The sequence below is a fragment of the Trachemys scripta genome, chromosome 17 (genome assembly GCF_013100865.1).
Source record: "Trachemys scripta elegans isolate TJP31775 chromosome 17, CAS_Tse_1.0, whole genome shotgun sequence".
NCBI classification, from domain to species: Eukaryota; Metazoa; Chordata; order Testudines; family Emydidae; genus Trachemys; species Trachemys scripta.
The window spans coordinates 21292096-21314634 of record NC_048314.1 but is presented as its reverse complement, the minus strand read 5'-3'; the positions used below and the strand labels follow the sequence as shown (position 1 = coordinate 21314634).

At 41.0% G+C, this 22539-nt stretch overlaps 2 protein-coding genes across 5 annotated transcripts in view; both read left to right on the top strand.

Moving 5' to 3' along the window:
• Nucleotides 1-1380, top strand: part of C5 (complement C5) — a 60715-nt gene extending 59335 nt beyond the window's left edge. For both annotated transcript variants that reach the window (XM_034793434.1, XM_034793433.1), the window contains 2 exons: nucleotides 433-571; nucleotides 883-1380. In XM_034793434.1, the coding sequence (XP_034649325.1) occupies nucleotides 433-571; nucleotides 883-1012 (269 nt within the window). In that variant the 3' untranslated portion in view covers nucleotides 1013-1380. The remainder of the gene's footprint in view (nucleotides 1-432; nucleotides 572-882) is intronic.
• A 643-nt stretch (nucleotides 1381-2023) lies between these two features.
• TRAF1 (TNF receptor associated factor 1) overlaps nucleotides 2024-22539 on the top strand; it is a 66470-nt gene continuing 45954 nt past the window's right edge. The window contains exons 1-4 of one of the 3 annotated variants that reach the window (XM_034793528.1): nucleotides 2024-5572; nucleotides 9783-10096; nucleotides 13537-13612; nucleotides 16211-16309. In XM_034793528.1, coding sequence (XP_034649419.1) covers nucleotides 9873-10096; nucleotides 13537-13612; nucleotides 16211-16309 — 399 coding nt within the window. In that variant the 5' untranslated portion in view covers nucleotides 2024-5572; nucleotides 9783-9872. Of the gene's footprint in view, nucleotides 5573-8407; nucleotides 10097-13536; nucleotides 13613-16210; nucleotides 16310-22539 lie in introns of those variants that run through there. The other 2 variants (XM_034793527.1, XM_034793529.1) reach the window with 2 other exon arrangements.

Genomic DNA, 22539 nt, shown 5'->3' with positions numbered 1-22539 from the left:
GGAAAGGAAACAATAATCCTTGCTTTTATAAAGTAGAATTTGGATGCAGCAAAGTTGGCAGAGATTTAGCTGAGCAATTCAGTGGGAGTTGCATGTCTTCTCATGCTTTACCATTTGCATCTGCAGTTATCTTGGTAAACACATTTGGTTTGTATAAGGCTGCTTTTGGATGTCAAATTGCCACCTGTTTAATGTTTCTAGACTGATTCCAAAGGGCTTGAAACATGTTTCGATTTATCTGAATTTCCCTGTTACATAGTTAGTGACTAATGGATGACTTTGCTTTGCCCTCTTGTGATAAATAGTAAAACCAAATCAGTATGTTATGCCTAATTAACATGTGTAGCCCTGAAAAATTGAAGCCAGTTGTTTTTTTAATCATTCTTTCTGTGAAATTTTCCAATGTAATAACTGCATTCCCTTCAACTCCAGGAGAGGCTTTTGCCCAAAAAAACACTGAAATCACCTTGGTTAAAAAGAAGACTTGTACTGATGTTAGACTGAATCCAGGAAATCAGTATTTGATCATGGGAAAAGAGGCCTTTCAGATAACAGTTGGTTTCAGTTTCAAGTAAGTAAATTATTATCAGAATGTGCTGAGCTCTCTCCAGAGCATGACATGCTTCATTCTCATCAACAGTGGCAAAGTTCTTGTACACCTCTGGTTATGTCATTTATTGTAATTGATTCAATATTTTAAGAACTTGTTTAATCCATTTTGTGTTACCCATTGTTTTTATGCTAATACACTTCTTCAACTGTCCACATTTAAAACAGAGGAACATAAGCACAACGGAATCCCTTTAATATTATAATTTTCTCTTGTGTTTATCTTTTTTTCACTCCTTATGTACTAATGAGCTTTCTCTTTTGTCTGTGTAGATACCAGTATCCGTTAGACTCTATGACTTGGATTGAATGGTGGCCTTCAAATACAGCTTGTGCATCTTGTAAAAAGTTTGTAGATACAATGGAAGAATTTTGTGAAGAACTCTTTATCAATGGCTGTTAACTTCCTTGTGAGAATTCTGCTGAGTAAAAATTGCATATTGAGACTCACTAAAAACATGTATTCTTAGCTGTTTAGTAATTCTTTCCAAACTTAACATTCATAGCTAGGTTTACTTGGAAAGCTTCATTTGCTTATATTTAACAGCATCTGTTTTTCTAAGATAATTATTTTAGAATTGTAACTTTTTGCATTAATGCTAAGGTGGGACGGGGGGAATATTCCAGAAATACTGCAAAGACATTTGAAATCCGATGAAATTAAATGGAACACCATTTAAAAAAAAAAGAAAGAGAGAAATATTGCTTTGTACCAAAACAGTTGGACCCACTGAAATGCAATATCTTATTAAAACCATACCCCTTCCTTAATTTTATTTTCCTTGTATTTTTGTTCATCAGATACTGTTCTTCATTTCTTCATTTATATTCTGTCATACAAATTGATACTAAAATATACAGTGCTACATCTCACACAATCTCTTTTTATGGGATAAAATTATTTAAAATGGGTTTACTTTTTAAATGAAACATTTCTATGTAACCTCTCTGTCTGCTGAGGTTTTATAGCAGGTCCAGCACCATACTATCGAAGTACCTAGTCCTAGGCTAAGTTCCTCACCCCTGCACCAGCCTCACTATGCTAGGTGAAGTGTAAAGGGGCTCTAAAAGCCTGGGATCCTGCCAGGGAAAATTCCCCTGGTACAGGAACAGTGGAAGACATGTCATAAAGCTGTTCGAAGTATGCCAGGGACTGCACTAGCCCTCTGAGCAGCCCAGAATCAGGATGTAACCACCTTAATTACCCTTCCCTCTGTCCTGTAATTTCTTTGCTGCACCTTTTAGGCTATGGCTACACTGGCACTTTACAGCGCTGCAACTTTCTCTCTCAGGGGTGTGAAAAAACACCCCCCCTGAGCGCAGCAAGTTACAGCGTTGTAAAGCGCCCGTGTAAACAGTGCCCCAGCACTGGGAGCACTAATCCCTTCGTGGAGGTGGAGTACCTGCAGCGCACGCGACCACACTCGTACTTCAAAGTGCTGCCGCGGGAGTGCTCCTGAGGCAGCGCTTTGAAGTTTCGAGTGTAGCCACGGCCTTAGTTGGAACAGAGAATCTCGCTCCCAGTATCTAGGACCTAGCTCAGCAAATGAGTGGCACATTCTCTGCTGAATGGTTAGTAACAGTTAAGGTTTTCCAGGTGCTCAGATAGGGAATAACTAGACAATTTTGAAATCAGTACCAGAAAGTTGTGAAAATTAATGCTTGAGGGACATGAATTTATATAGAAGCATCATAATTTGTAAATAACAGAAAATGTGTTTACATATCAGAAAGCTAAGTGGCATAATGGCCTTTTAATTTGAGAGAGACTGTCATGTTTTAATTGTATGTAACAGTATTTGATATTGGGCTTTATTTTTCAAGTAAACAATCCCTATGAGGATTTGTTAATTTCATAAATTATATCATGTCTGTTAGCCTGAAGGCTCATAAAATGCTTTGCACAAATATCTTTGTGTGTATATATAGGAATCATTTCACCAAACACTGAAATGCAGATATCTCTTGGGTGGAATACAGCTGTTTTATCAGTGCACTGCAAAACATTATAACAGGAAGTGAAGAAAACAGTATTCACTGAAATACATACTGTTAGTGGAGTAAGCCTTAGATTTGAAATATAAAGTGCAGACTCTCTAAAACTTTAGGTACAAATCTGGGAAGGAATAACTTAACTCTTTATCTTTTTGAGCCATATAAACTGAATTCCATGCTATTTACTGTTTGAAATTTTTTCAGACAAATGCTCTATGTGAACATTCAGTATTTTGTTTACACCTTTTGTAGGAGTAATAGTTAACATGCTGTCCTTGGTCAAAATGTTCCCCACACCACTGTTGTGCTGTATGGTGTGCGTGTACCAATAGTTCATCCGATTGCAACCGTGCATCTGAAAGGTGACTGGCTGCATTTCAATTGTGAAGTCAAGCCAAGTCAAGCATCAATCTATCGTCCCATGTCATTATTGTCGGTGTGCTTCAAGGCACTGGAGCGCTTGGTCCTACAGCACATATTACCTGACGTGGAGAGAATTTGACCCCTGACCAAGCCGGCTTTCACCGAGGCCGTAGCACATGTGACCAAGTACTTGAACTGACTGCATTTGTTGAAAATGGCTTCCAGAGAAACTTGAAAACAGGCACTGCTTTCATTGATCTAACAGCAGTGTACGATACAGTATGGCACACTGGCCTGCTTGTGAAGGTATCTTGGGTCCTGTTACCTTGGGTCACAGGCGTTGTTGAACTGTTCCTCCGCGATAGGCAGTTCAGAGTCCATATTGGGGAGAAGACAAGTGCTTGGAGACAACAGAGCAATGGGTTACCCCAGGGCTCTGTGCTTTCTCCAACCCAGTTCAACCTTTACATCAATGACCTGCCAGCAACAGAGTCACAAAAGTTCATTTACACAGATGACATCTGTTGCGGTACCACAGGCACGGACGTTTCACGAGCTTGATGCCACCTTAAACCGAGATATGATAAAGTTAGCTGACTACTGTAAGACTTGGCGCCTCCAGGCAAGCATCATAAAAACAGTCTCCAGTTTGTTCCATCTTCATCACGTCAGCGCAACCCAAGAACTGAATGTTTATCTGAATGGTCAAAAGGTGAAGCATGAAGTAGAACCGGTCTATCTAGGTCTGACCTTAGACCGCACACTGAGTTACCATACCCAGCTGAAGAAGACAGCAGCTAAAGTTAAGACATGTAACAACCTTCTTAGCAAAGTGGCAGGTTCGTTTGGGGTGCTCGTGTTCCAACTTTGCAGATGTCAGCTCTTGCCACCTCGTATTCGGTGGCAGAGTACTGCACACCAGTTGGAGTCAATCATCACACACCAAACTGGTGGATACGCAGTTACGTGCTGCCATGCGCATCATCTCTGGCACCCTGTGTCCGACCCCACTCCCATGGCTTCCCGGTCTGAGCAATACTGCTCCTCCTCATATCAGATGAGAGGTTGCCACTGGCAAGTTACTGGAGAAAGTACACGCCAACCCAAGCCTGCCGCTGCACAATGACCTTTTGAAACCACAGCTGCACGTTTGCCGTCACGTTGCCCATTATGGTCTCATCTGCCACGCCAGGATGTTAGGGTGGAAACCCGCTGGCGAGAGGAATGGATATCTGTTATTGTCCCAACCATCCCTCATCGCTGATCCCACAATCTGCCCACCTTGTTTTGACCTGCCCCGTCGCCAATGTCTCTGTTGAACAGGTTCTGGACCGGGCAAGGTCTCTATGCAGCCAATCAGTATCTCTAGGGCCTTTGTGACAGCCCTTTGTGCAACTGCGGCGCGACACAGACAATGACGCACATTGTCGATGAATGCCTGCTGACTAGGTTCAGTGGTGGCCTAGAAGAACTGCATCACGCCACTGAAGATGCCATTGCTGGCTAGATGACTATGCACACGCTAAATAAGTTGTGAAGTGATGCCTGTGTGCACTGACTGTACTGTAGTTTGTAAAGCATTTTGGGATCTTTTCAAATGACAGGGCTCTGTAAAATGTCATTATTAGCAAGCAGATTTGTGTGTCACGTTTTGTTAGATGCTTTTTGAATCTGCACTACTGATTTCTTATCTGGAAAGTGTTGACAGCGTGTTCTCCACTGTACAGGTCACTAAAGAATTCACAGACCCGTCCAAGAAGCATAACACATTTAATTTTTTTAGCACATTTTAAAACAGCAGCAGCCAGTAGGATTTGGACATGACAGAAGCACCTGCAGCATGTGCGATGTGTCATGTGGCTTTTTTCTAATACATTTTTGTTCATGCTGTGGGTGTGCTACAAGATGAGAGCTATTTTTGATTAAAACAGCCTCACACATTATTAACTCACATTTTATTTTTCCACGGTATAACAAGCTCTCAAGAGGCTAAATCAATTAACTTTAGAATATTTTGTCAAGCGTGTTTTGTGTATAAAAAGAAAGTAGGCAGTCTGCAACCTGGTTTTCTTCCTTACTTTAAACAGAAGAGTATTGATCATGGATATCTTGAGATATTCAGTTATCTCTATGTATGAACAAACCCAAATCAGGCTCTGAAATACTGAGTAAGAAGATCAATGTGCTCATGTTTATAGCTGTTACATTTAAAATAACAGCAAACTAATACAGAGAAAAATAGTACTTTCCAAAAAATGGAGTTGCCCATGATATTTCTGAGTAGTCTTCTCAATAAAATGTGCCTTTTTTAATTCTGAGCATTAAAGAACTGTATAGATTATTAACAGTAATCCCGTATCAAATTTTAGAGTTGCTATGCAATCTAAGAAGAATGCTTGGGACAAGAAAGGTCACTTCATGGTTTGGTATTGTGCCTAGTACAAAGATTAAAAGAAAGCAGTGCAAAACAAAGGCAAAAAAAGTAGGCATGCTGCTTGTAATGAAAAAACATGTGATGTAGGGGAATCCCACTTAGAGAGAAATTGAACTTAGTGTTTCCTCTTGCTGGTGATATGCTAAGAATTTTAAGTTCTTAACCCGTTTGGTAAGTTGTTTTTAAACATTATTATTTATTACATAGAGATTTTTCAACCAATTTTAACATTATTCTTTTCTTCTTGCATATCATATTTCTTCTGATAGATAGTGCTGATTATATTTTTCAATTTGTGGGGAGAGTCAGGGGAACAATCTTTATTTTAAAATTAGGGAAAACGTTTCCTACAGCTTGTGTCTAAACAGAGCAGATTTTGTTTTAGGTATTATTAATCCTTACTAGAAATGTTTTCAGCAATTGAGTTTATATATTTCATAGCATGATAACAGCATTGATTAAATAACGATAACAAAATTTAGAACTCCTGCTGAATTAAATTTTGCTGATGTACTTGAACAGGGAAAAACTGAATCAATGTATGCCTGAGGGTGGATCCTTGATTGTAGAAATGTTGTAGAGTCACTAAGGTACTTTTTAACGTCAGACCCTGTATACATGGGTCACTCTTCGGAGAGACACTGCCAATTGCTTTTTTCTCAGCTGTGTGTGGTTGGCTTTTTTTTTTTTTTTTTTTTAATTTCTCCTTTTACTTTTGAAAAATATTGATTTCTCCTCAGTTCCTCTGTTCTACTGGAGAAACATGATGCAATTTTTTTGTTTATTCACCAATGTCTGTGGCAGTGTCCAAAAGAATATGTACAGCTTTTGAATCACGGCTTCTTTGCTTGTTGTTATAACAGAAACAGCAGAGGGAGCAGAAGGACATTATTTTGTGCAGGTCCTATAAAAATAGCAGTTAATATTTTGAGAAAAAATATTTCTCAAAACAGAAGGATTTTTAAAAACATACAAATATTGAGACTCCTGGGATCATTGCCTGCAAGACTGCAAGGGTTTTTTGTTTTGGTTTTAATGGTACAGTGCAAGATCCTTCAAATTTTACCTTTCCTGCATGGGGGATCTTTTTTATTTAACTGCAAGACCGCCATGTTATTTAATGGCTAAGTGCCGTGATACTTCAGTCTGAGGCCCCAGGAGCTACAAGTGGCTCTTCAATGTGTCTCCTGTGGCTCTTTGCAACACATGATATTAAAACACTATGTGATTGGTTGTTAATTAAATCAGGATGCTTTTACTATGTTATTAACTAATTGTAGTTGATAAAATAATAATACTTAGAATAACCAAGCAAAGATATATAAAATAGTAAATGAAACAATGAATTCTCTCTACTCTGGCTCTTTTGGGTAATGATGATTGCTAATTTGGCTCCTGAACCACTGCGGGTCTGAGTATCACTGGCCTAGTGGATACAGCACTGGACTGGGACTTAGGTGACCTGTAGTCTATTCTTGGCTTTGCCACTGACTTGCTGGGTCACCTTGGACATGTCATTTCACCTCTCTGAACCTCAGTTTCTCCCTTTGTAAAATGGGGATAATGATACTGACCTCCTTTGTAAAGATCTGTGATCTACTGATGAAAAGCTCTGTATAGGATGTAGGTATTATTCCTCAAGGCAGAATGGTGGTGGGTGGGTCAGATTTTAGATCTAAATTACTTGGCAGTGAATTTTTTTAACACTACCCAAAGGAACTCTAATTTTATGTTAAAGTAATGGGCAAGAGAGTGGCCGAGCCCTATACAGGGTGCAAGGAGCTTTCTGATGGCTGTCATTGTAGTCTCGAGTGTAAGTGTTGCTGCCAATTGATCGGGAAGCTGCACCCTGTCCAAAGATGGTATAACCGCCATGCTCCTCACTGAGGCTCAGTGCCTCGTTGGTGCACCTGCCCATCACTCCCTCATTCGGCTCCCTTGTGCTGAAACATTTTACCCAATTGCAACTTAAAACCACAAAACCCAGGAAATTCAGAATTAAGGCTGAAAAAGTCCCAGATGTCTTTACTTAATTCTTTTATGAGCAGGTGTTGCAGAAGTCTTGAGCACTGGGTAATGTTCCTGGTTGTAAGTATTGCTTGAGCTGGGCATGATGCGTGATTTAAAGCATGGTCTATCAGTAGTTTTCCTCTTTCATCTTAGAGTTTCCTGGCTTTTGTGGGTTTAGCACAGACACTTAATGATATTTCAGCAAATTAGGTTGTTCTGTGGTTTTAATTTTATACAAAGTCAGCTCACTTCAAAAGCCTTTTACTGCTATGTACATCCTGCCAATAACAGCAATGTGAATTCATCAAAATTGCTGGTCTTGCAATAAAAAAAATTGACCGAAAACCCACAAAGGTCTTGATCAGTGGTACAAAAGTGCCTAGAGCTTTGGATAATACCTTATTGACTTGAATTGAGCTATACTGATTCACACCTGTTGAGGATTTGGCCCTTAATATTTATAGGTGGATGGGGAAATAAGTATCATGTTCTCAAAAACCATATGAAGCCTTTATATTTAGAAAATAAGAATGGATGGTGTAACATCCTTACAAAAGGGAGTGTATGAACCTAGAAAAGTAGCTGGCAAGGAAAATGACACCTGAAATGATACCAACTGTCTGAGACAGATACAGGAACTGAGAAACAGTCAAACAAAATCCAGAGCAGTGGAAGTGCAGCCTGCTGCTAAAACCGAAGGAGCTACGTCATGAGTCTTTAGTTTTGCTTTCTGCTATTCTGCCCAAGGGGCTCCTCCCCTCTAAGGCTATCACTGGAGGAGTTACATTGAAGAAGAATCCTGAGCCAGACTTAGGGTATGTCTACGCTGCAATTAAACATCTGCAGCTGCCCCGTGTCAGCTGACAGGCTCAGGCTGAGGGGCTGTAAACTTGTGCTTGACATTCGGGCTGCAGCTGGAGTCCAAGCTCAGAGACCCTGTGAGGGGGGAGGGTCCCAGAGCCTGGCTCCAGCCCAAGTCCCGACATCTACACTGCAATTTTACAGCCCCACGAGCCAGAGTCAGCTGGCGGCCCAGCCATGGGTGTTTACGTGCTGTGTAGACATACCCTTAAAGGCTTGCCTGAGGCTCTAGTCTCTGCAGTCAGCAAGTTTATAGGGTGAGATGCCAGTATGTAAGTGCTGAGAGTAGCTTTTTCTGTAACTGGTGTTTGTTGTTTAGAAGTGCTGTCACCACTTAGACAATGTTCATTCTGGAGTTTCTGGCTTCTCTACTGGTGGAGGTGTCTTTTTAAAATGAATACCACTAATAATAATCCTTATAGAACACTTCTCATCCATAGGTGTCAAAAGCACTTTGCAAAGATAGGTGAGCATTATCAGTCCCATTTAACATATGAGGAAACTGAGCACTAGGGGCCAGATTCTTAAAGGTATTCAGGTGCCTAAAGATGCAGACAGATGCCTAATGGTATTTTCAAAAGTGTCCAAATGCTTAATTCCCAATTCCCATTAAAATCAATGGGAGATAAGAGTCTAGGCTCCTATCTGCATCTTTAGGCACTTAAATACTTTTAAAAATCTGACCTGAGGCGATGAAGTAATTTACAAAAGGTCAAGGAATAAGTGTGTGATGGAACTGGGAACATAAGTCTTCTGATTTCCACCCTTGTGCTTTATCCATTAAACCTCAGAGCCGTATCCCTTAATTTATAAAATACTAATAAAAGGGCACTGTTGGATTACAAATAAAAGTTGTAAAACCGTGACCTGTATTATGAAATAATTTAGATTATTAAGCATGAAAAAATGAAAGCATTTACTTTTTCTTCATTCCTGTTGATTTGTTTAAATGTTGCCTGCTGTTCAGCCTATAAAATATACTAGACTAGTCCATTTCACTTTCTGAATGGTCATGCATTAAAACAATGCACATTTTTCATTGGTTGAATTTTTTTTTAAATGAAATATTTCTATTGCTTTTTAGATTTTGTGAAATCTTGTCTTTATAAAAGTGAAATTTGGGTCCCAAATGAACATCATGCTGCCCCTTTCACAAGGAAAACATTTTTAAAGCCTTGTTCTTACCTAACTGTGTCTCTTCTTTATTCTTTTAGTTATAAGTGTTTCACACCACAATTTTGGTCAAAATAGTATAGCAGCCTTATCCATGGTAAAATTCCACAGTACATTATTGATTTTTCTAAATATATCTTATACTTAAATGCCCCATTATCTAATTAGTTTAGATAATCAGGCTCCCGCTGTAATCCAGAAATATTTTCTCCTCTCTGAATGCTTATACTTTAGATTGACTGACTGACTGACTGCAGTTCATCATTTCAATAAGCAATTCAGAGGGGAAAAAACACCCCCAAAATACACTTTCATGTATTTTTTTCTGTATTCTCAGAATTATTACCTATGAGTCTGAAGTTTTTAGATGGAAGTTTGTACACAACTAATGGGAACAGCTTTAGACTGAAGCCTTCAGACCATCTTCATGGCAGAACATAATGTAAAGCCCCAGCATTTGGAGGATTTGGCATCAGGCATCGGTACATCAGCTATGAGTAGCTCACCTACTTCTGGAGAGGCCCTGGAGAAGTATATGGCTGATGTTTCCTCTAAATATATTTGTCCTCTCTGCAAAATGTTTCTGGAGAATCCAGCACAGGTGCCATGTGGTCACAACTACTGCATGTCCTGCGTTGAATGGTTATTAAGGTAATCCTATTATACTGAACGTAGTAACTGCGACTAGGTAGTATCACTACGGCCCTCATGAGCAAAACTGACCTGGAACTAGATCCAATATCTGCACAGCTGTCTCTGTTGGGGAAAAAAGATATGATCTCAGAGCCCTGTCGTACAAATCTCATCCCATTGAAGTGATCCTTACACTTGTGAACCACTCATGTTAGTGAGAGTTAAGGGATTAGGCCCCTTGTTGGTTTTTTTTTTATTATTATTAAGATACCACATTATATTTCTCAGCATCCCTAAGGGGTTAGATGATGCCATGCTTTGAACTGGATATTGAGTCAGGATGGGATTTTGACAATTGTCCAGGTGATTTAGGAGCACAACTTCCATTGGCTTTCATTCATTCAGGCTGACAGCCAATGAGACTTATTACTTTTTATTTTTGAGATCCATACTTGGAGAGAGGGAAAGAGAATGAATATTGTATTTTAAATTTGTTACATCTCTGGAATTGGTATTTACATAAATGTGATTAAAATATCTCCTTTGTATGAAGCAAAGACCATGACTTGATCAAGACTGGGGATTTTTCTTTTTTTATTTCTATTTGCATGAAAAATTGCATCATTATCTATACTTCTTTCCAAAGCAAATATTCCTATTTGATTAGATTGCAGACCCAGTTTTCAAATATGGACCACCTCACTAGGATGTCCAAAATATAGAATTTTTGTTACTCAGAGCCTAAATATGTGGCTTCTCACAATATCACATTCCCCTTATTTCCTTGTTGTTTTTCACTGACCCATTTAAGTTAGTCTCATTTTAAATTGTTCACTGTCCGATTACAGGTTATGGAATGCAAAGATGTCATTTTGTTTTGGCAATCAGGTTCAATCTTGGGATGGTGCTGTAGAGAGGGGCCTCAGGCACAGTTCAAATTTGGACAAAGTTAGCATGTGTGTTTGGATCTAGGGTTTGAATTCTGCTTCTGTCTAATAACAATAGTAAACCAGTGATTTATATAAGGGAAGAGGTGGGGATTAAGGGGAACCAGAGAAAATCTCTCTCCCTACCCCACCCCAGTATCTGTTTTCTGGCCAGAGAATGCAATTAAAATGAAGAATATATAGGCCAGCGTGCTCTGTGCCCCCAGTTTCCCTTTTAGTTACCCAGGTACAATCGTACTGACTTCATGTGATCTATGTGAAATTCACAGGGGCGGGTGAGGGGAAGTCATATACAGCTCTTAAAGCTGCAGAATGAGTTAAATATATTCAGCAAATGACAATGCAAGGCATGGAAATAAGAGCTGTATATGACTTCCCCTCACCCGCCCCAGTGAATTTCACATAGATCACATGAAGTCAGTGGGATTGTACGTGGGTAACCAAAAGGGAAACTGGGGGCACAGAGCACGCTGGCCTATATATTCTTCATTTTAATTGCATTGGCATCTTTTCAGGGAGACAGAAACATTGTGAAGATTCCATGATGGCTCAGGTTCAGTCCCTTAGAAGAGCTTGATTGTGTTGTTTGAAATGGCAAAAATGGCCTAAAAATGGACAACTGCAGTTTTCAAAGCCTTGTTATAGGTGGGAAAACTTTTCTCAGAGACCTCCAAGCAAACACCAGTACTCTGAAAAGGAGGATCAGGGGCTCTTAGAACCCAAGTATTAATTTATCAGGTGGTCTTGTAAATGATAGCAACAACTGGGCACATAACCAATCAACAATGAACTGAAAGGTGGTCATTGACTTGCTTATGAGGCGATTCTGTTGTACAGAATACAGTTTTCCAACCTTCTCATATTTCTATGTCTTCTGGTGGACAGCACAGGCGTCAGCAAATTCATGATACAGCTTGTTAATTTCTGCTCACCATGGCTAGAACCCCAATCTGGAATGGCCCTGAAAAACCTGGTTTGTTAGCTGCCTGCTAAATCTAGTATAATTTATGGCTTCTTGGCATCACCAAGGGTATGATTGCTTAGACAGCTGGCCAGACTTCTATAGGCGTAAGTGGAGATACTCTGGTCATGAAGAATGAGGAACTTCTTCAGCATCTCTGCAGCACATAAAATCACAGACACTTTTTTGGCCCATGGGGAGCTGTTTAGTGATATGTTTTTAATGCTTTGCTTTCTAAGCAAAGCCAAGATATTTTTCCTTCTTTAGAAAGTTTGATGGTACTTTTGTGGGAGACCCAGTAAAAGGAAAGGATGACCAGAGTCTCATCTTCCCACATGTCCCATATATATACCCATGCCAAACTTTACCTTGGGGAATTGAAAGGTTGAATGGACTAGTAATGGAAGGTTTCACCTCTGGGTCACCCTTCATATCCAGCCTGGTAGTTATCAAAAGCATTTATCATGTAATGGCTGCTTGATGTTGAGCAAAACAAGTTTGGATCTCAGCCCAGTTTCCAGACAGGTGTCCATATTCTAAAAACCACCATCAGAACTGACATTAAATGGCCTCCTTCTCGGTCTCGGCATGAAGGCAGCCTGACTCTGCACCCCAGAGGTCGTCGCTTTATGCTAGGATAGAATCACATTTGCATGGCTACGAGGAGAATGTTGTAGTACCAGTGCCCATGCTATACCTGTTCTATGGATAAACAGAGGACTTTGTTCTCCAGGGCTATCACTCCAGTTCCTTTCCATGGATGCTGAATTGTCACTAATATATATTTTAATGCTTTGCTTGGTTGTTGCAAACAGTTCCAAATCATGCCAGGTCTGTACACTGTAGTAGCTGTGCTCAAGGCGGAGTGGGCCCAATCAATCTCTAGTATAACGTGTCTGACGAAGTGGGTATTCACCCACGAAAGCTTATGCTCCAATACATCTGTTAGTCTAATAAGGTGCCACAGGACTCTTTGGGCTGGTCTACACTGGGGGGGGGGGAATCGATCTAAGATACGCAATTTCAGCTATGTGAATAGCGTAGCTGAAGTCGAAGTATCTTAGATCGATTTACCTTGGGTCCTCATGGCGCGGGATCTATGGCCGCGACTCCCCCATCGACTCCGCTACCGCCGCTCGCTCCGGTGGAGTTCCAGAGTTGACGGGGCGCGCTTTCAGGGATCGATATATCTCATTTTAACGAGACGTGATATATTGATTCCCGATAAATCGATCGCTACCTGCCAATACGGCGGGTAGTCTGGACGTACCCTTTGTTGCTTTTTACAGATCCAGACTAACACGGCTACCCCTCTGATAGTATAACTTAGTTATCAGGCTTGAATTTTCCCCTCAAAGGTGGTAGGCGAATGGCCAAATTCCCTTTTCACTGGTACTAGTGAAACCCAGTTGATTCGCCGATAAAACTGAGAGGAGAGTGTGGCCCAAAGTATGAATTTATATGAGTTTTTAGTTTTCATTGACTAGCTGCCCAAATTCAATGACATTTCCAAGAGTTTTACTTTTAAAACTGCTTTTTTTCCCTCTCAGAAACATCCCTGATCCAGACTGTTTACTGTGTGGAGAGAAAATAGTCACTGATGATGCAATTTTTAACTTCGGTTCTGTGAGTAATTTTGCTCATTAATCCCCAAAGCTTTTCTAAGAAACATAAGAAGAAAACTCTATATCCTAATAATACTAGGATATAAACTCAAATGGCAGAGAGAACCGCAATAAAATATTTGATGGGATTGTCTAAACAGTCTGCCTTTGAATGCTCCTTTTCTATTTCTGCAGTGTTTAATGTGTTGCTGTGTGAGTGTAACTGGGTATTAGAGACTTATTTCTCTCATATGGGTGATGACGACTATGCTCAGACACCTTACTCCTCTTCCTTCTTCACACGTCTGATTTTAAAGCCTAAGAAACACTGACTCAGCCATCCCTTCTAACATGGCAACCTAGAAAATGTGTATAAAGCACATTGAAATTAATATATGAAAAGCACCACACACTATATTCAAATAACATTATGACTGTGGCACACACAGCTAAAATATCAGTTAACTACAGGTTCTGCCCTTAACTTGCATTGTAGGTAAGCTCTGCAGGGGACTAAGATCACTGGGCCAAATTCAGCCCTGGTGGATGTAAGTGCAACTCCCGTTGTGTTTGTGTGTGTGTGTAATGTGATAAGCAAGTCTATATTAAATCTAGCTGTCATCTCATGGAAACAGATAATGTTGAACATTTCAATCAGCACACTAATTCACCTTTTCTCCTCACATTTGTGATACATGGATAAGCCAAATTATCAGTATTAGGAATTATACATGTAAATGTCTGGTACACTGTAAGAACAGCTTATGTGGACTCGGTATAATGATGACAAGCTTTGAGGATCTTGCGGAGTTTATCATATTATATAGGAAAGTTACAACAGTATTGTGGTTGCAGTACTGGGAATGAGATGATCCGGATTCTATTCAGGTTTCAGAGTAGCAGCCGTGTTAGTCTGTATCCGCAAAAAGAACAGGAGTACTTGTGGCACCTTAGAGACTAACAAATTTATTAGAGCATAAGCTTTCGTGGGCTACAGCCCACTTCTTCAGATGCATATAGAATGGAACATATATTGAGGAGATATATATACACACATACAGAGAGCATGAACAGGTGGGAGTTGTCTTACCAACTCTGAGAGGCCAATTAAGTAAGAGTAAAAAAACGTTTGAAGTGATAATGGAGATATCCTATCCTATCCCCTAGAACTGGAAGGGACCTTGAAAGGTCATCGAGTCCAGCCCCCTGCCTTCACTAGCAGGACTAAGTACTGATTTTGCCCCAGATCCCTAAGTGGCCCCCTCAAGGATTGAACTAACAACCCTGGGTTTAGCAGGCCAATGCTCAATCAAGATAGCCCAGTACAGACAGTTTGATAAGTGTGAGAATACTTACAAGGGGAGATAGATTCAATGTTTGTAATGGCTCAGCAATTCCCAGTCCTTATTCAATCCTGAGTTGATTGTATCTAGTTTGCATATCAATTCCAGCTCAGCAGTCTCTCGTTGGAGTCTGTTTTTGACGTTTTTCTGTTGCAAGATAGCCACCCGCAGGTCTGTCATTGAATGGCCAGACAGGTTAAAGTGTTCTCCCACTGGCTTTTGAGTATTATGATTCCTGATGTCAGATTTGTGTCCATTAATTCTTTTGCGTAGAGGCTGTCCGGTTTGGCCAATGTCCCTCTGCCATGTACACTGAATAAGGACTGGGAATGGCTGAGCCATTACAAACATTGAATCTATCTCCCCTTGTAAGTATTCTCACACTTCTTATCAAACTGTCTGTACTGGGCTATCTTGATTATCACTTCAAAAGTTTTTTTTTCTCTTACTTAATTGGCCTCTCAGAGTTGGTAAGACAACTCCCACCTGTTCATGCTCTCTGTATGTGTGTGTATATATATCTCCTCAATATATGTTCCATTCTATATGTATCCGAAGAAGTGGGCTGTAGCCCACGAAAGCTTATTCTCTAATAAATTTGTTAGTCTCTAAGGTGCCACAAGTACTCCTGTTCTTTTTGTGGATTCTATTCCTGGCTCTGCCAACAGACTTGCTATTTGACCCTGGGCAAGTCACTATAAAAAATCTCCATCTCTGTTTCCCCCTCTGTACAATTGGGGTAACAATGTTTACCTATTTTACAGGGTGCTGTGAGGCTGAATTGATGATTTTTTGTAAAGTGCTTTGAGATCCACAGATGGATGGTGCAATATCATTTGATAGATTTTTGTTTTTTTTTTTGAGATAATTACATAAATCTCAAATACAATACAAAATATCTCTTAAAAATCTTAGAAGACTGCATTTTACTTAGACCAGCACATTTCATGGGTACTGATAACACAAATGTTCTTGATGCATTTGCATTCTAAGCAAAAATACATGCTAATGATTAAGACTGTTAACATGATGTTATGTTGAAAGAACTAAATAGCATGACTATGCTGAGGCTGGCCTGAAAATACAAGGCCAGTTATTTGTTTTTCTTATCGCTAAAAAGTTTTCTCACTCCTCACCTGCATTGTCCGTATTTCTGAAGCTCTGTGTGCTGCCTCTGAGTATTCTGGTTGCACAATGTAAATTGCAATCAGATCATATATAATGTTATATTCTACATCATTCTCTTTATCAATTTCAATCATCGTACTGTGCTACAGATAAAACCAGATGAAGTCAAGAGCAAGGAAATTGCAAGATTTACAATCAAGGGTCTGAGGGAGGGTTTTCTTCAGTCTGGACCACTGGACCCAGATGAGGTAAGTGATTATTAAAGTCAAGAAAGGGCCATGTCAGAAATAAGAATATAGATTATGAGAAGTGACTTTGCAAGAGCAAGAACTTGTTTGCAACAGAATCTTCTAACCAATCTATATACATCTGGGCCAAATACAGTAAGTTGTGCATTGGAGAGTTCTGTCAGGACCAAGGGAAAGAAATCCTCCCTCAAAGCCCGTTCATGGCCTCTATTGAAACTTCACGGTTGCAGTAGCTTCCTATAACTCCTCTAGACCATCTCTGCAAGGGGAATATGGAGCATTAGAACCCCTGGCCCCACGACCAAAAATCTATATGCTGGAGCATAATGACTGTCACAGAACACAGCTCCATTGTGCACAATGATCCTTGCATAAGGTTTAGCATTGTACATCCCCTCCCCCGCCCACAGGGGCAGGATTTGCCATGTAAATAGCATTTAACCTGACAAAACCCCCATCCCACCAACACTACCACATTACTGTGTTCGTGAATCTTTTTGGCAGTATCTATAGATCTTAAAAGGATTGGAAAGAATTATAATCTGCATTTTGCAATAAAGAAACTGAGGCATAGAGCAGTTGTGTAATTTTTTTCCCAGGTCACACAGTAGGTCAGTGGCAGAGCAGGGAAATTAACCAGTCTCCTGATTCCCAATCAGGCATCCTATCCACTGGACTACACTACCTCCCTAAACAAAAGGAAGGAAGGAATGGAAAAAAAACAATAGATGGCTGCCTAAAGCCATTTCCCCTTAATTTCAAACAGGCTCAGGAAAATGGCAACTAATTTATTTTAAGAATCAACAGATCAATACATCTTAATGCTGGAGTGCTAATAAAAAGCATCTACAGCTGAGGGAATTTGGAACTTCTGAGCAGCCTTAATATAGCTGAAACCGTGGTGACAAATATGGCCTTCCCGGTTGAGTGTTAGTTGGATTCTGTGGTCCTATTCGCAAGTCTAATTTCTGAAATGAAACTTGGGGCAAAGTTTTCAAAAGCACCTGACATTAGAACTGAAGTCTTGTTTTCAAAGTGACATATGCACTTAGGAGCATAAAACCTCTTGTCTTTCAATAAAACGTAGTCTCCTAAGGCACTTAGGGCATGTCTAGAGTGCAGTTAAACTCCTGCAGCTGGCCCGTCTCAACTGACCCAGGCTCAGGGGCTTGGGCTACGGGGCTGTTTAATTGTGGTGTAGACATTTGGGCTTGAACTGCAGCTGGAAGCCTGGGCTCCAGCCCGAGCCTGAACCTCTACACTGCAATTTTACAGCCCTGCGAGCCTCAATCACCTGACCCAGGCGAGCTGTGGTTATTTCATTGCAGTGTAGACATACCCTTAAGCCCTTTTGAAAATTGTACCCCCGAGTTTATAGTTCTGCTGCCCCTTCAGGATTAATGTAATTGTCCGGCATTGACTTTTTAAAAGTGCTAATCTTGGTAGCTTTCTGTTTTTACCCAGAATTTTCTCTCTAAATGCATAGTAAAGCCAGTGAGCCATTTAAAAAAAGCACGGATCTGAAACGTTGCAAATCTAGGGGAAGTTACCTTCCCAACAAGAAGTGTCGTCATCTTCAGCTCCATTTAGTGCAGGGGGAACTAGCATGCATCTCTTCATGCATTCAAAATGAGCAAATTACATGAGAAAATTTCCATAGTCTCCAGCTCGTTAAGCGAGAAGAGGAAGGCTGAGTGATTTCAGACACCTATGATGACATTATCCCAAGAGATTCTGATCACCAGCCATTCCCAGTGACTTCTAGGCTATGCCTACGCTATGGGGAATATAGCAGCATAGCTACAGAGATATATTATGCAAACATTATCCGATAGTGTAACGTAGCCTACAGCAGTGGAAGGGGTTTTTCTGTCACCACAGGAACACCACCTCCCCGAATGATGGTGGCTAGGACAAAAGAAGCATTCTTCTCTCATCCTAACTGTCCACACTGAGGGTTGGGTCAGCATAGCTACGGCGCTCAGGGGTGTGGATTTTTTACACCCCGGAGCACCATTGCTATGTTGCCCTAAATTTTAAGTGTAGACCAGGCCTTAGTCAATGAGGTTGTGGAGGTGCTCAGCGCCAGGATTGGTCCCTTAGAGAATGAAATATTCTGTCAAATTCAGTGGCCAAAGTGATCCATTTGGATTAGGAAATGCAAATTCATTTTGAAACATATCCTATAGTTTTACTCTTACTGGGGACACTGAACATCAGAGAGACTCTTTTATATCCAGAGTTACATAAAGTATTTTTATGTTCCCTGGTTGTTTTATATACAGGGTGTGCAAGTCTCCAGATATCAGAGGGGTAGCCGTGTTAGTCTGGATCCACAAAAACAACGAGGAGTCCGGTGGCACCTTAAAGACTAACAGATTTATTTGGGCATAAGCTTTCGAGGGTAAAAAACCTGAAGAAGTGGGTGTTTTACCCACAAAAGCTTATGCCCAAATAAATCTATTAGTCTTTAAGGTGCCACCAGAAGTCTCCAGATGTTTCAGACTCTGAATCCCAGCCCTAGCGGTTCCAAAGAAACAGGCATTTGAATGTGATAGTTTTGTACTCTGCCCAAGTGCCAACCTCTGCATGCATGATTGCCAGTCTACCTATGTATTACAAGTAGTGCACTGTGCCCGGAAGGCTGTATAAATTAGTCAAAATTTCTTCTGACCTCTGATAGAAAGCAAATGACTGGACTTGATTCCATCAAACTTGGCAGGATGACTAGGATGCTGTATAAGCAGGATTTTTCTAAAAATCATGCCCCACTATACCAGCACATTAAAGTCAAACTGATTTCTAAAATTTTAAAAAAAAGGTGCTTATAGTGATGTGCACTGATCTCTGTAAACAAAGGGTCCCATTGAAGATAATGAGGTTGTAAGAAAGCAGAATTTGGGCCATTTGTTTTAAAATCCTTATTTTATATATTTCTAAGATAGCTTAAGAGTGAAAACTTTTTCCCTTTGTCTATTTAGACCTTTCGAAACTGGTTCACACTGAACTCTTTTGGCAGATATGTTAGGCTTGAATTGGCTGAATCACTGAGCTAATAATATCTCTAAGAGTTAATACAACATAAGCCTCTAAATCCTCATTTTGAAATTCTTTTTTTAAGAACTTCCCCATTTGTATTTTAATGACTTATTAAACAGATAATTCATTCTGAGAGGTTTTCATACTGGCACATTCAACAAGTTCATCTACTTGGCCTCGAGTTAATATACAACTGATTAGACCAAATTCCACCAAATTGTGCCTAGTGACATATGAAACTTGCACTCCATGGTATATTCATGAATGTTACTCTGCTGGGTCTAGCCACTATGACAAATCAGGGACGAGAAGTCAAACTTCCTCCCACTCTTTCAGTCTTTGCTCATCCAGCACTGCAGAACGTATTTGTATATTTAACCACTTTCTGGCTCCTCCACAGATCAAATTAGGATTAGCACAGTGCCATATCAGAACTTTTTTTGAATTACAGAATCTCCTGCAATAACAAAAGAAAAGGATGTGATCCGATAGCAAGTTAACAGTCACGACTTTTTAAACTAGCGTATCTTTACATGACTATTGTCATTCCTTCTTGACTGATCTTGACATACATGTCATGACCAAGTGCCAGTGAAAGGATAAAATTGCTTGTCTGAGACAGTAGGGTTCAAGTTTAAGCTACCATATCATTTTTATTTTGTTGTGATGAATCAAAAGGAATCTGAGACCATCTGGAATTAAGAGTAGGGTGACCATATTTCCCTATGCTGAATATGGGACACGTAGTAAAATTACTCCTTCCAACGACTTCGATGGCAATCAGTCAGAACTATGCAGTACAAATGTTCAAATTAACATCAAGTTGACTGAGCCCTGGTTAAAGAGAAATACTGCATAGTTGGATTCTTTTTATTTACCTTCTTATCTTTAAGGCTTTAGGGTTCACATAGGGAGCGGTGACACCACACACACACACACACACACACACACACACACACACACACACACACTTACTTCTGTACATCTCTCTCACATGGGGGGTGACCAACCAACCCACCCTGCCCTACCTGGCACTCTCTGCCCCCCATGCCTGGCTGAGCCCTGGGATGGATCCGCCTCTCCAAGTACCTGTCGCCACATCTTCCCAAGGCAACACGTGGCGGGGGGAGGGGCAGCACATAGGGTCACATGCCCCTTCACCCCAGATTTTTGCTAGGGTTGATACCAGAATGTGGCCAGCAGCAGCCCTTCGTCACTGTGCAGGAGGGAAGGGATGGGAGCTGCTTCCAGCCGCGTGGGGGAGGAAGGGGATCTTGTCCCTTCCTGCTCGCTTGCAGTGCGCAGCCAGTGCTGGCAGGAAACAGTTAGGGTTGGGGGGTGGGGCCCTGCTGAGAGCCAGAATGCCGCGGGAGAGCGACCAGCTTCGCGTGCTGCAGCTTCGCCCTGCCACCGGCCTTGCACACTCATCCTCATTGTTGGCCACTGGACCCTGCCACTCATTGCGGGCGGCTGGCAAGCAGGGATCTGGTCAGCACAGTAATGATGGCGGAGGGGGGGAGACAGAAAATACAAGACAATTTGCCCGTTTTTAAGAAAAAGTTGGGACGCCTGCAGGAAGGCTTAAATACAAGACTGTCCTTTTAAAAACTGGACGTCGGTCACCCTAATTAAGAGAAATGGCCATCTTTTCATTGGTGTCTATTTCTCCAGGCTATTGGGTCAATGCAAAACCAGAACAATGCACCATGAGTCTCTTGTATATATGTGTGATAGAGGCAGCTCTTTGGGTAAGGACGGTCAGTTTGCTCTCCTAGTTTGGAATCAGATAAAGTACAGCCATGACCTACTGCTTCCAATTGTTTGTGATCTCACCTTTGTATGTCACTTTTGCCCTCCCACTCCTAGAGGTTGCCTCCTCTGCCTTGTGACTGTACTGGTGACAAAGTGTCTGTCTAGCTATTCATAGGTGTGTCCTACTAACTATCCATCTGTGGTATTTATAACCATTTATAACCTTGGTATTTTTTAGCTGACTACACTATCCTCCCCCACTACATGAACCCCCTTTATCGTCACACTCTCTGAAGACCTTGGCCATGCGCCAGTGTAAATATAAAAGAGATTAGTAATGTTTGTCGTCTGCTGGCCAAAAGACTCCTGTAGCCAACAAATAAACTGCACTGACTGGAAACTCCACAGCACACTGAATACTGTTAATTCTAAAATGTCTGTAACTAGGACAATGCTGTTATAGGGGGCAAGGTCAGAGGTTCAAATCCACAAAGCTGCATCTGTAATCCAAACCCTGGGCACCTTTCTGCCTAGGCTGCACTTCTTCTCAACATTTCCCACTGTAACACTCCTGCTAGTTCCTGCACCACCACAGGGATGACTCTAGCCCTAGCACTCTGCTTGGGGCTGAGCCAGGAGTCTAGCTGTACTATCTGGCCCTCAGGGAAACGACCAACCCGGAGAAGGGTGTGGATAAAGCCCCTCCCCTTTCTTATACCAGCCGGAGTTAGGCAGCAGTTAACTGGAGGCAGCACATGCTACTCCTTTAAACACAGGAGCCTCCAGTGTTCCCTGTGGAATTTTGCCTGTCTTTCTTATATATAGCCACGGTGCCCAAGCCACAATCACTTGAGTGCTACAGCCCCTCTTCCTTCCCTGTCTCCTCTTGAGGCTGTGGCTGCAAAAGCCAAAATCCATAATGGGCATTACTTCAGGGAAATACGTCCACTTCCCAAAGCTCTTATTTCTTTGCCTGACACTGGACAACTGCATGCGCAAGACTTCACCAAACATGCTGCTCCGGGTTTCTTCCAGGATGGCTCAATTTCTTGCATGGTCCTGCAGTAGCATAAAGTGTGAATCATGTGATTCAGAGGCTGTCCTAGTAAATAGGATTTGATGACTCGTGAAAGAAATAGGGTTCAGAGAGTTGGGCACATTCCAGTAGTTCTGTGACTATATAACTTTTCTGCTGTCCATGTCCCTGCAATAAATAACGAATCACCTACCCACCTACCTCTTTTTAATTTTTTTCTTCTTCTCCCTTTTGGTAAAATCAGTCTTGTATTTTACAGTGAAATAAGAGAGGTTGCTAGAGAACAGTCCAAGGTGATCCTGCTGGTGGTTCTGTGCATGCTACCTTTATAGCACTTCCAGCCTGTTCATGCAGAGATAAGAAGCTGGAACAGAATATTAGACACTGTTTGTCTAGCTGCATG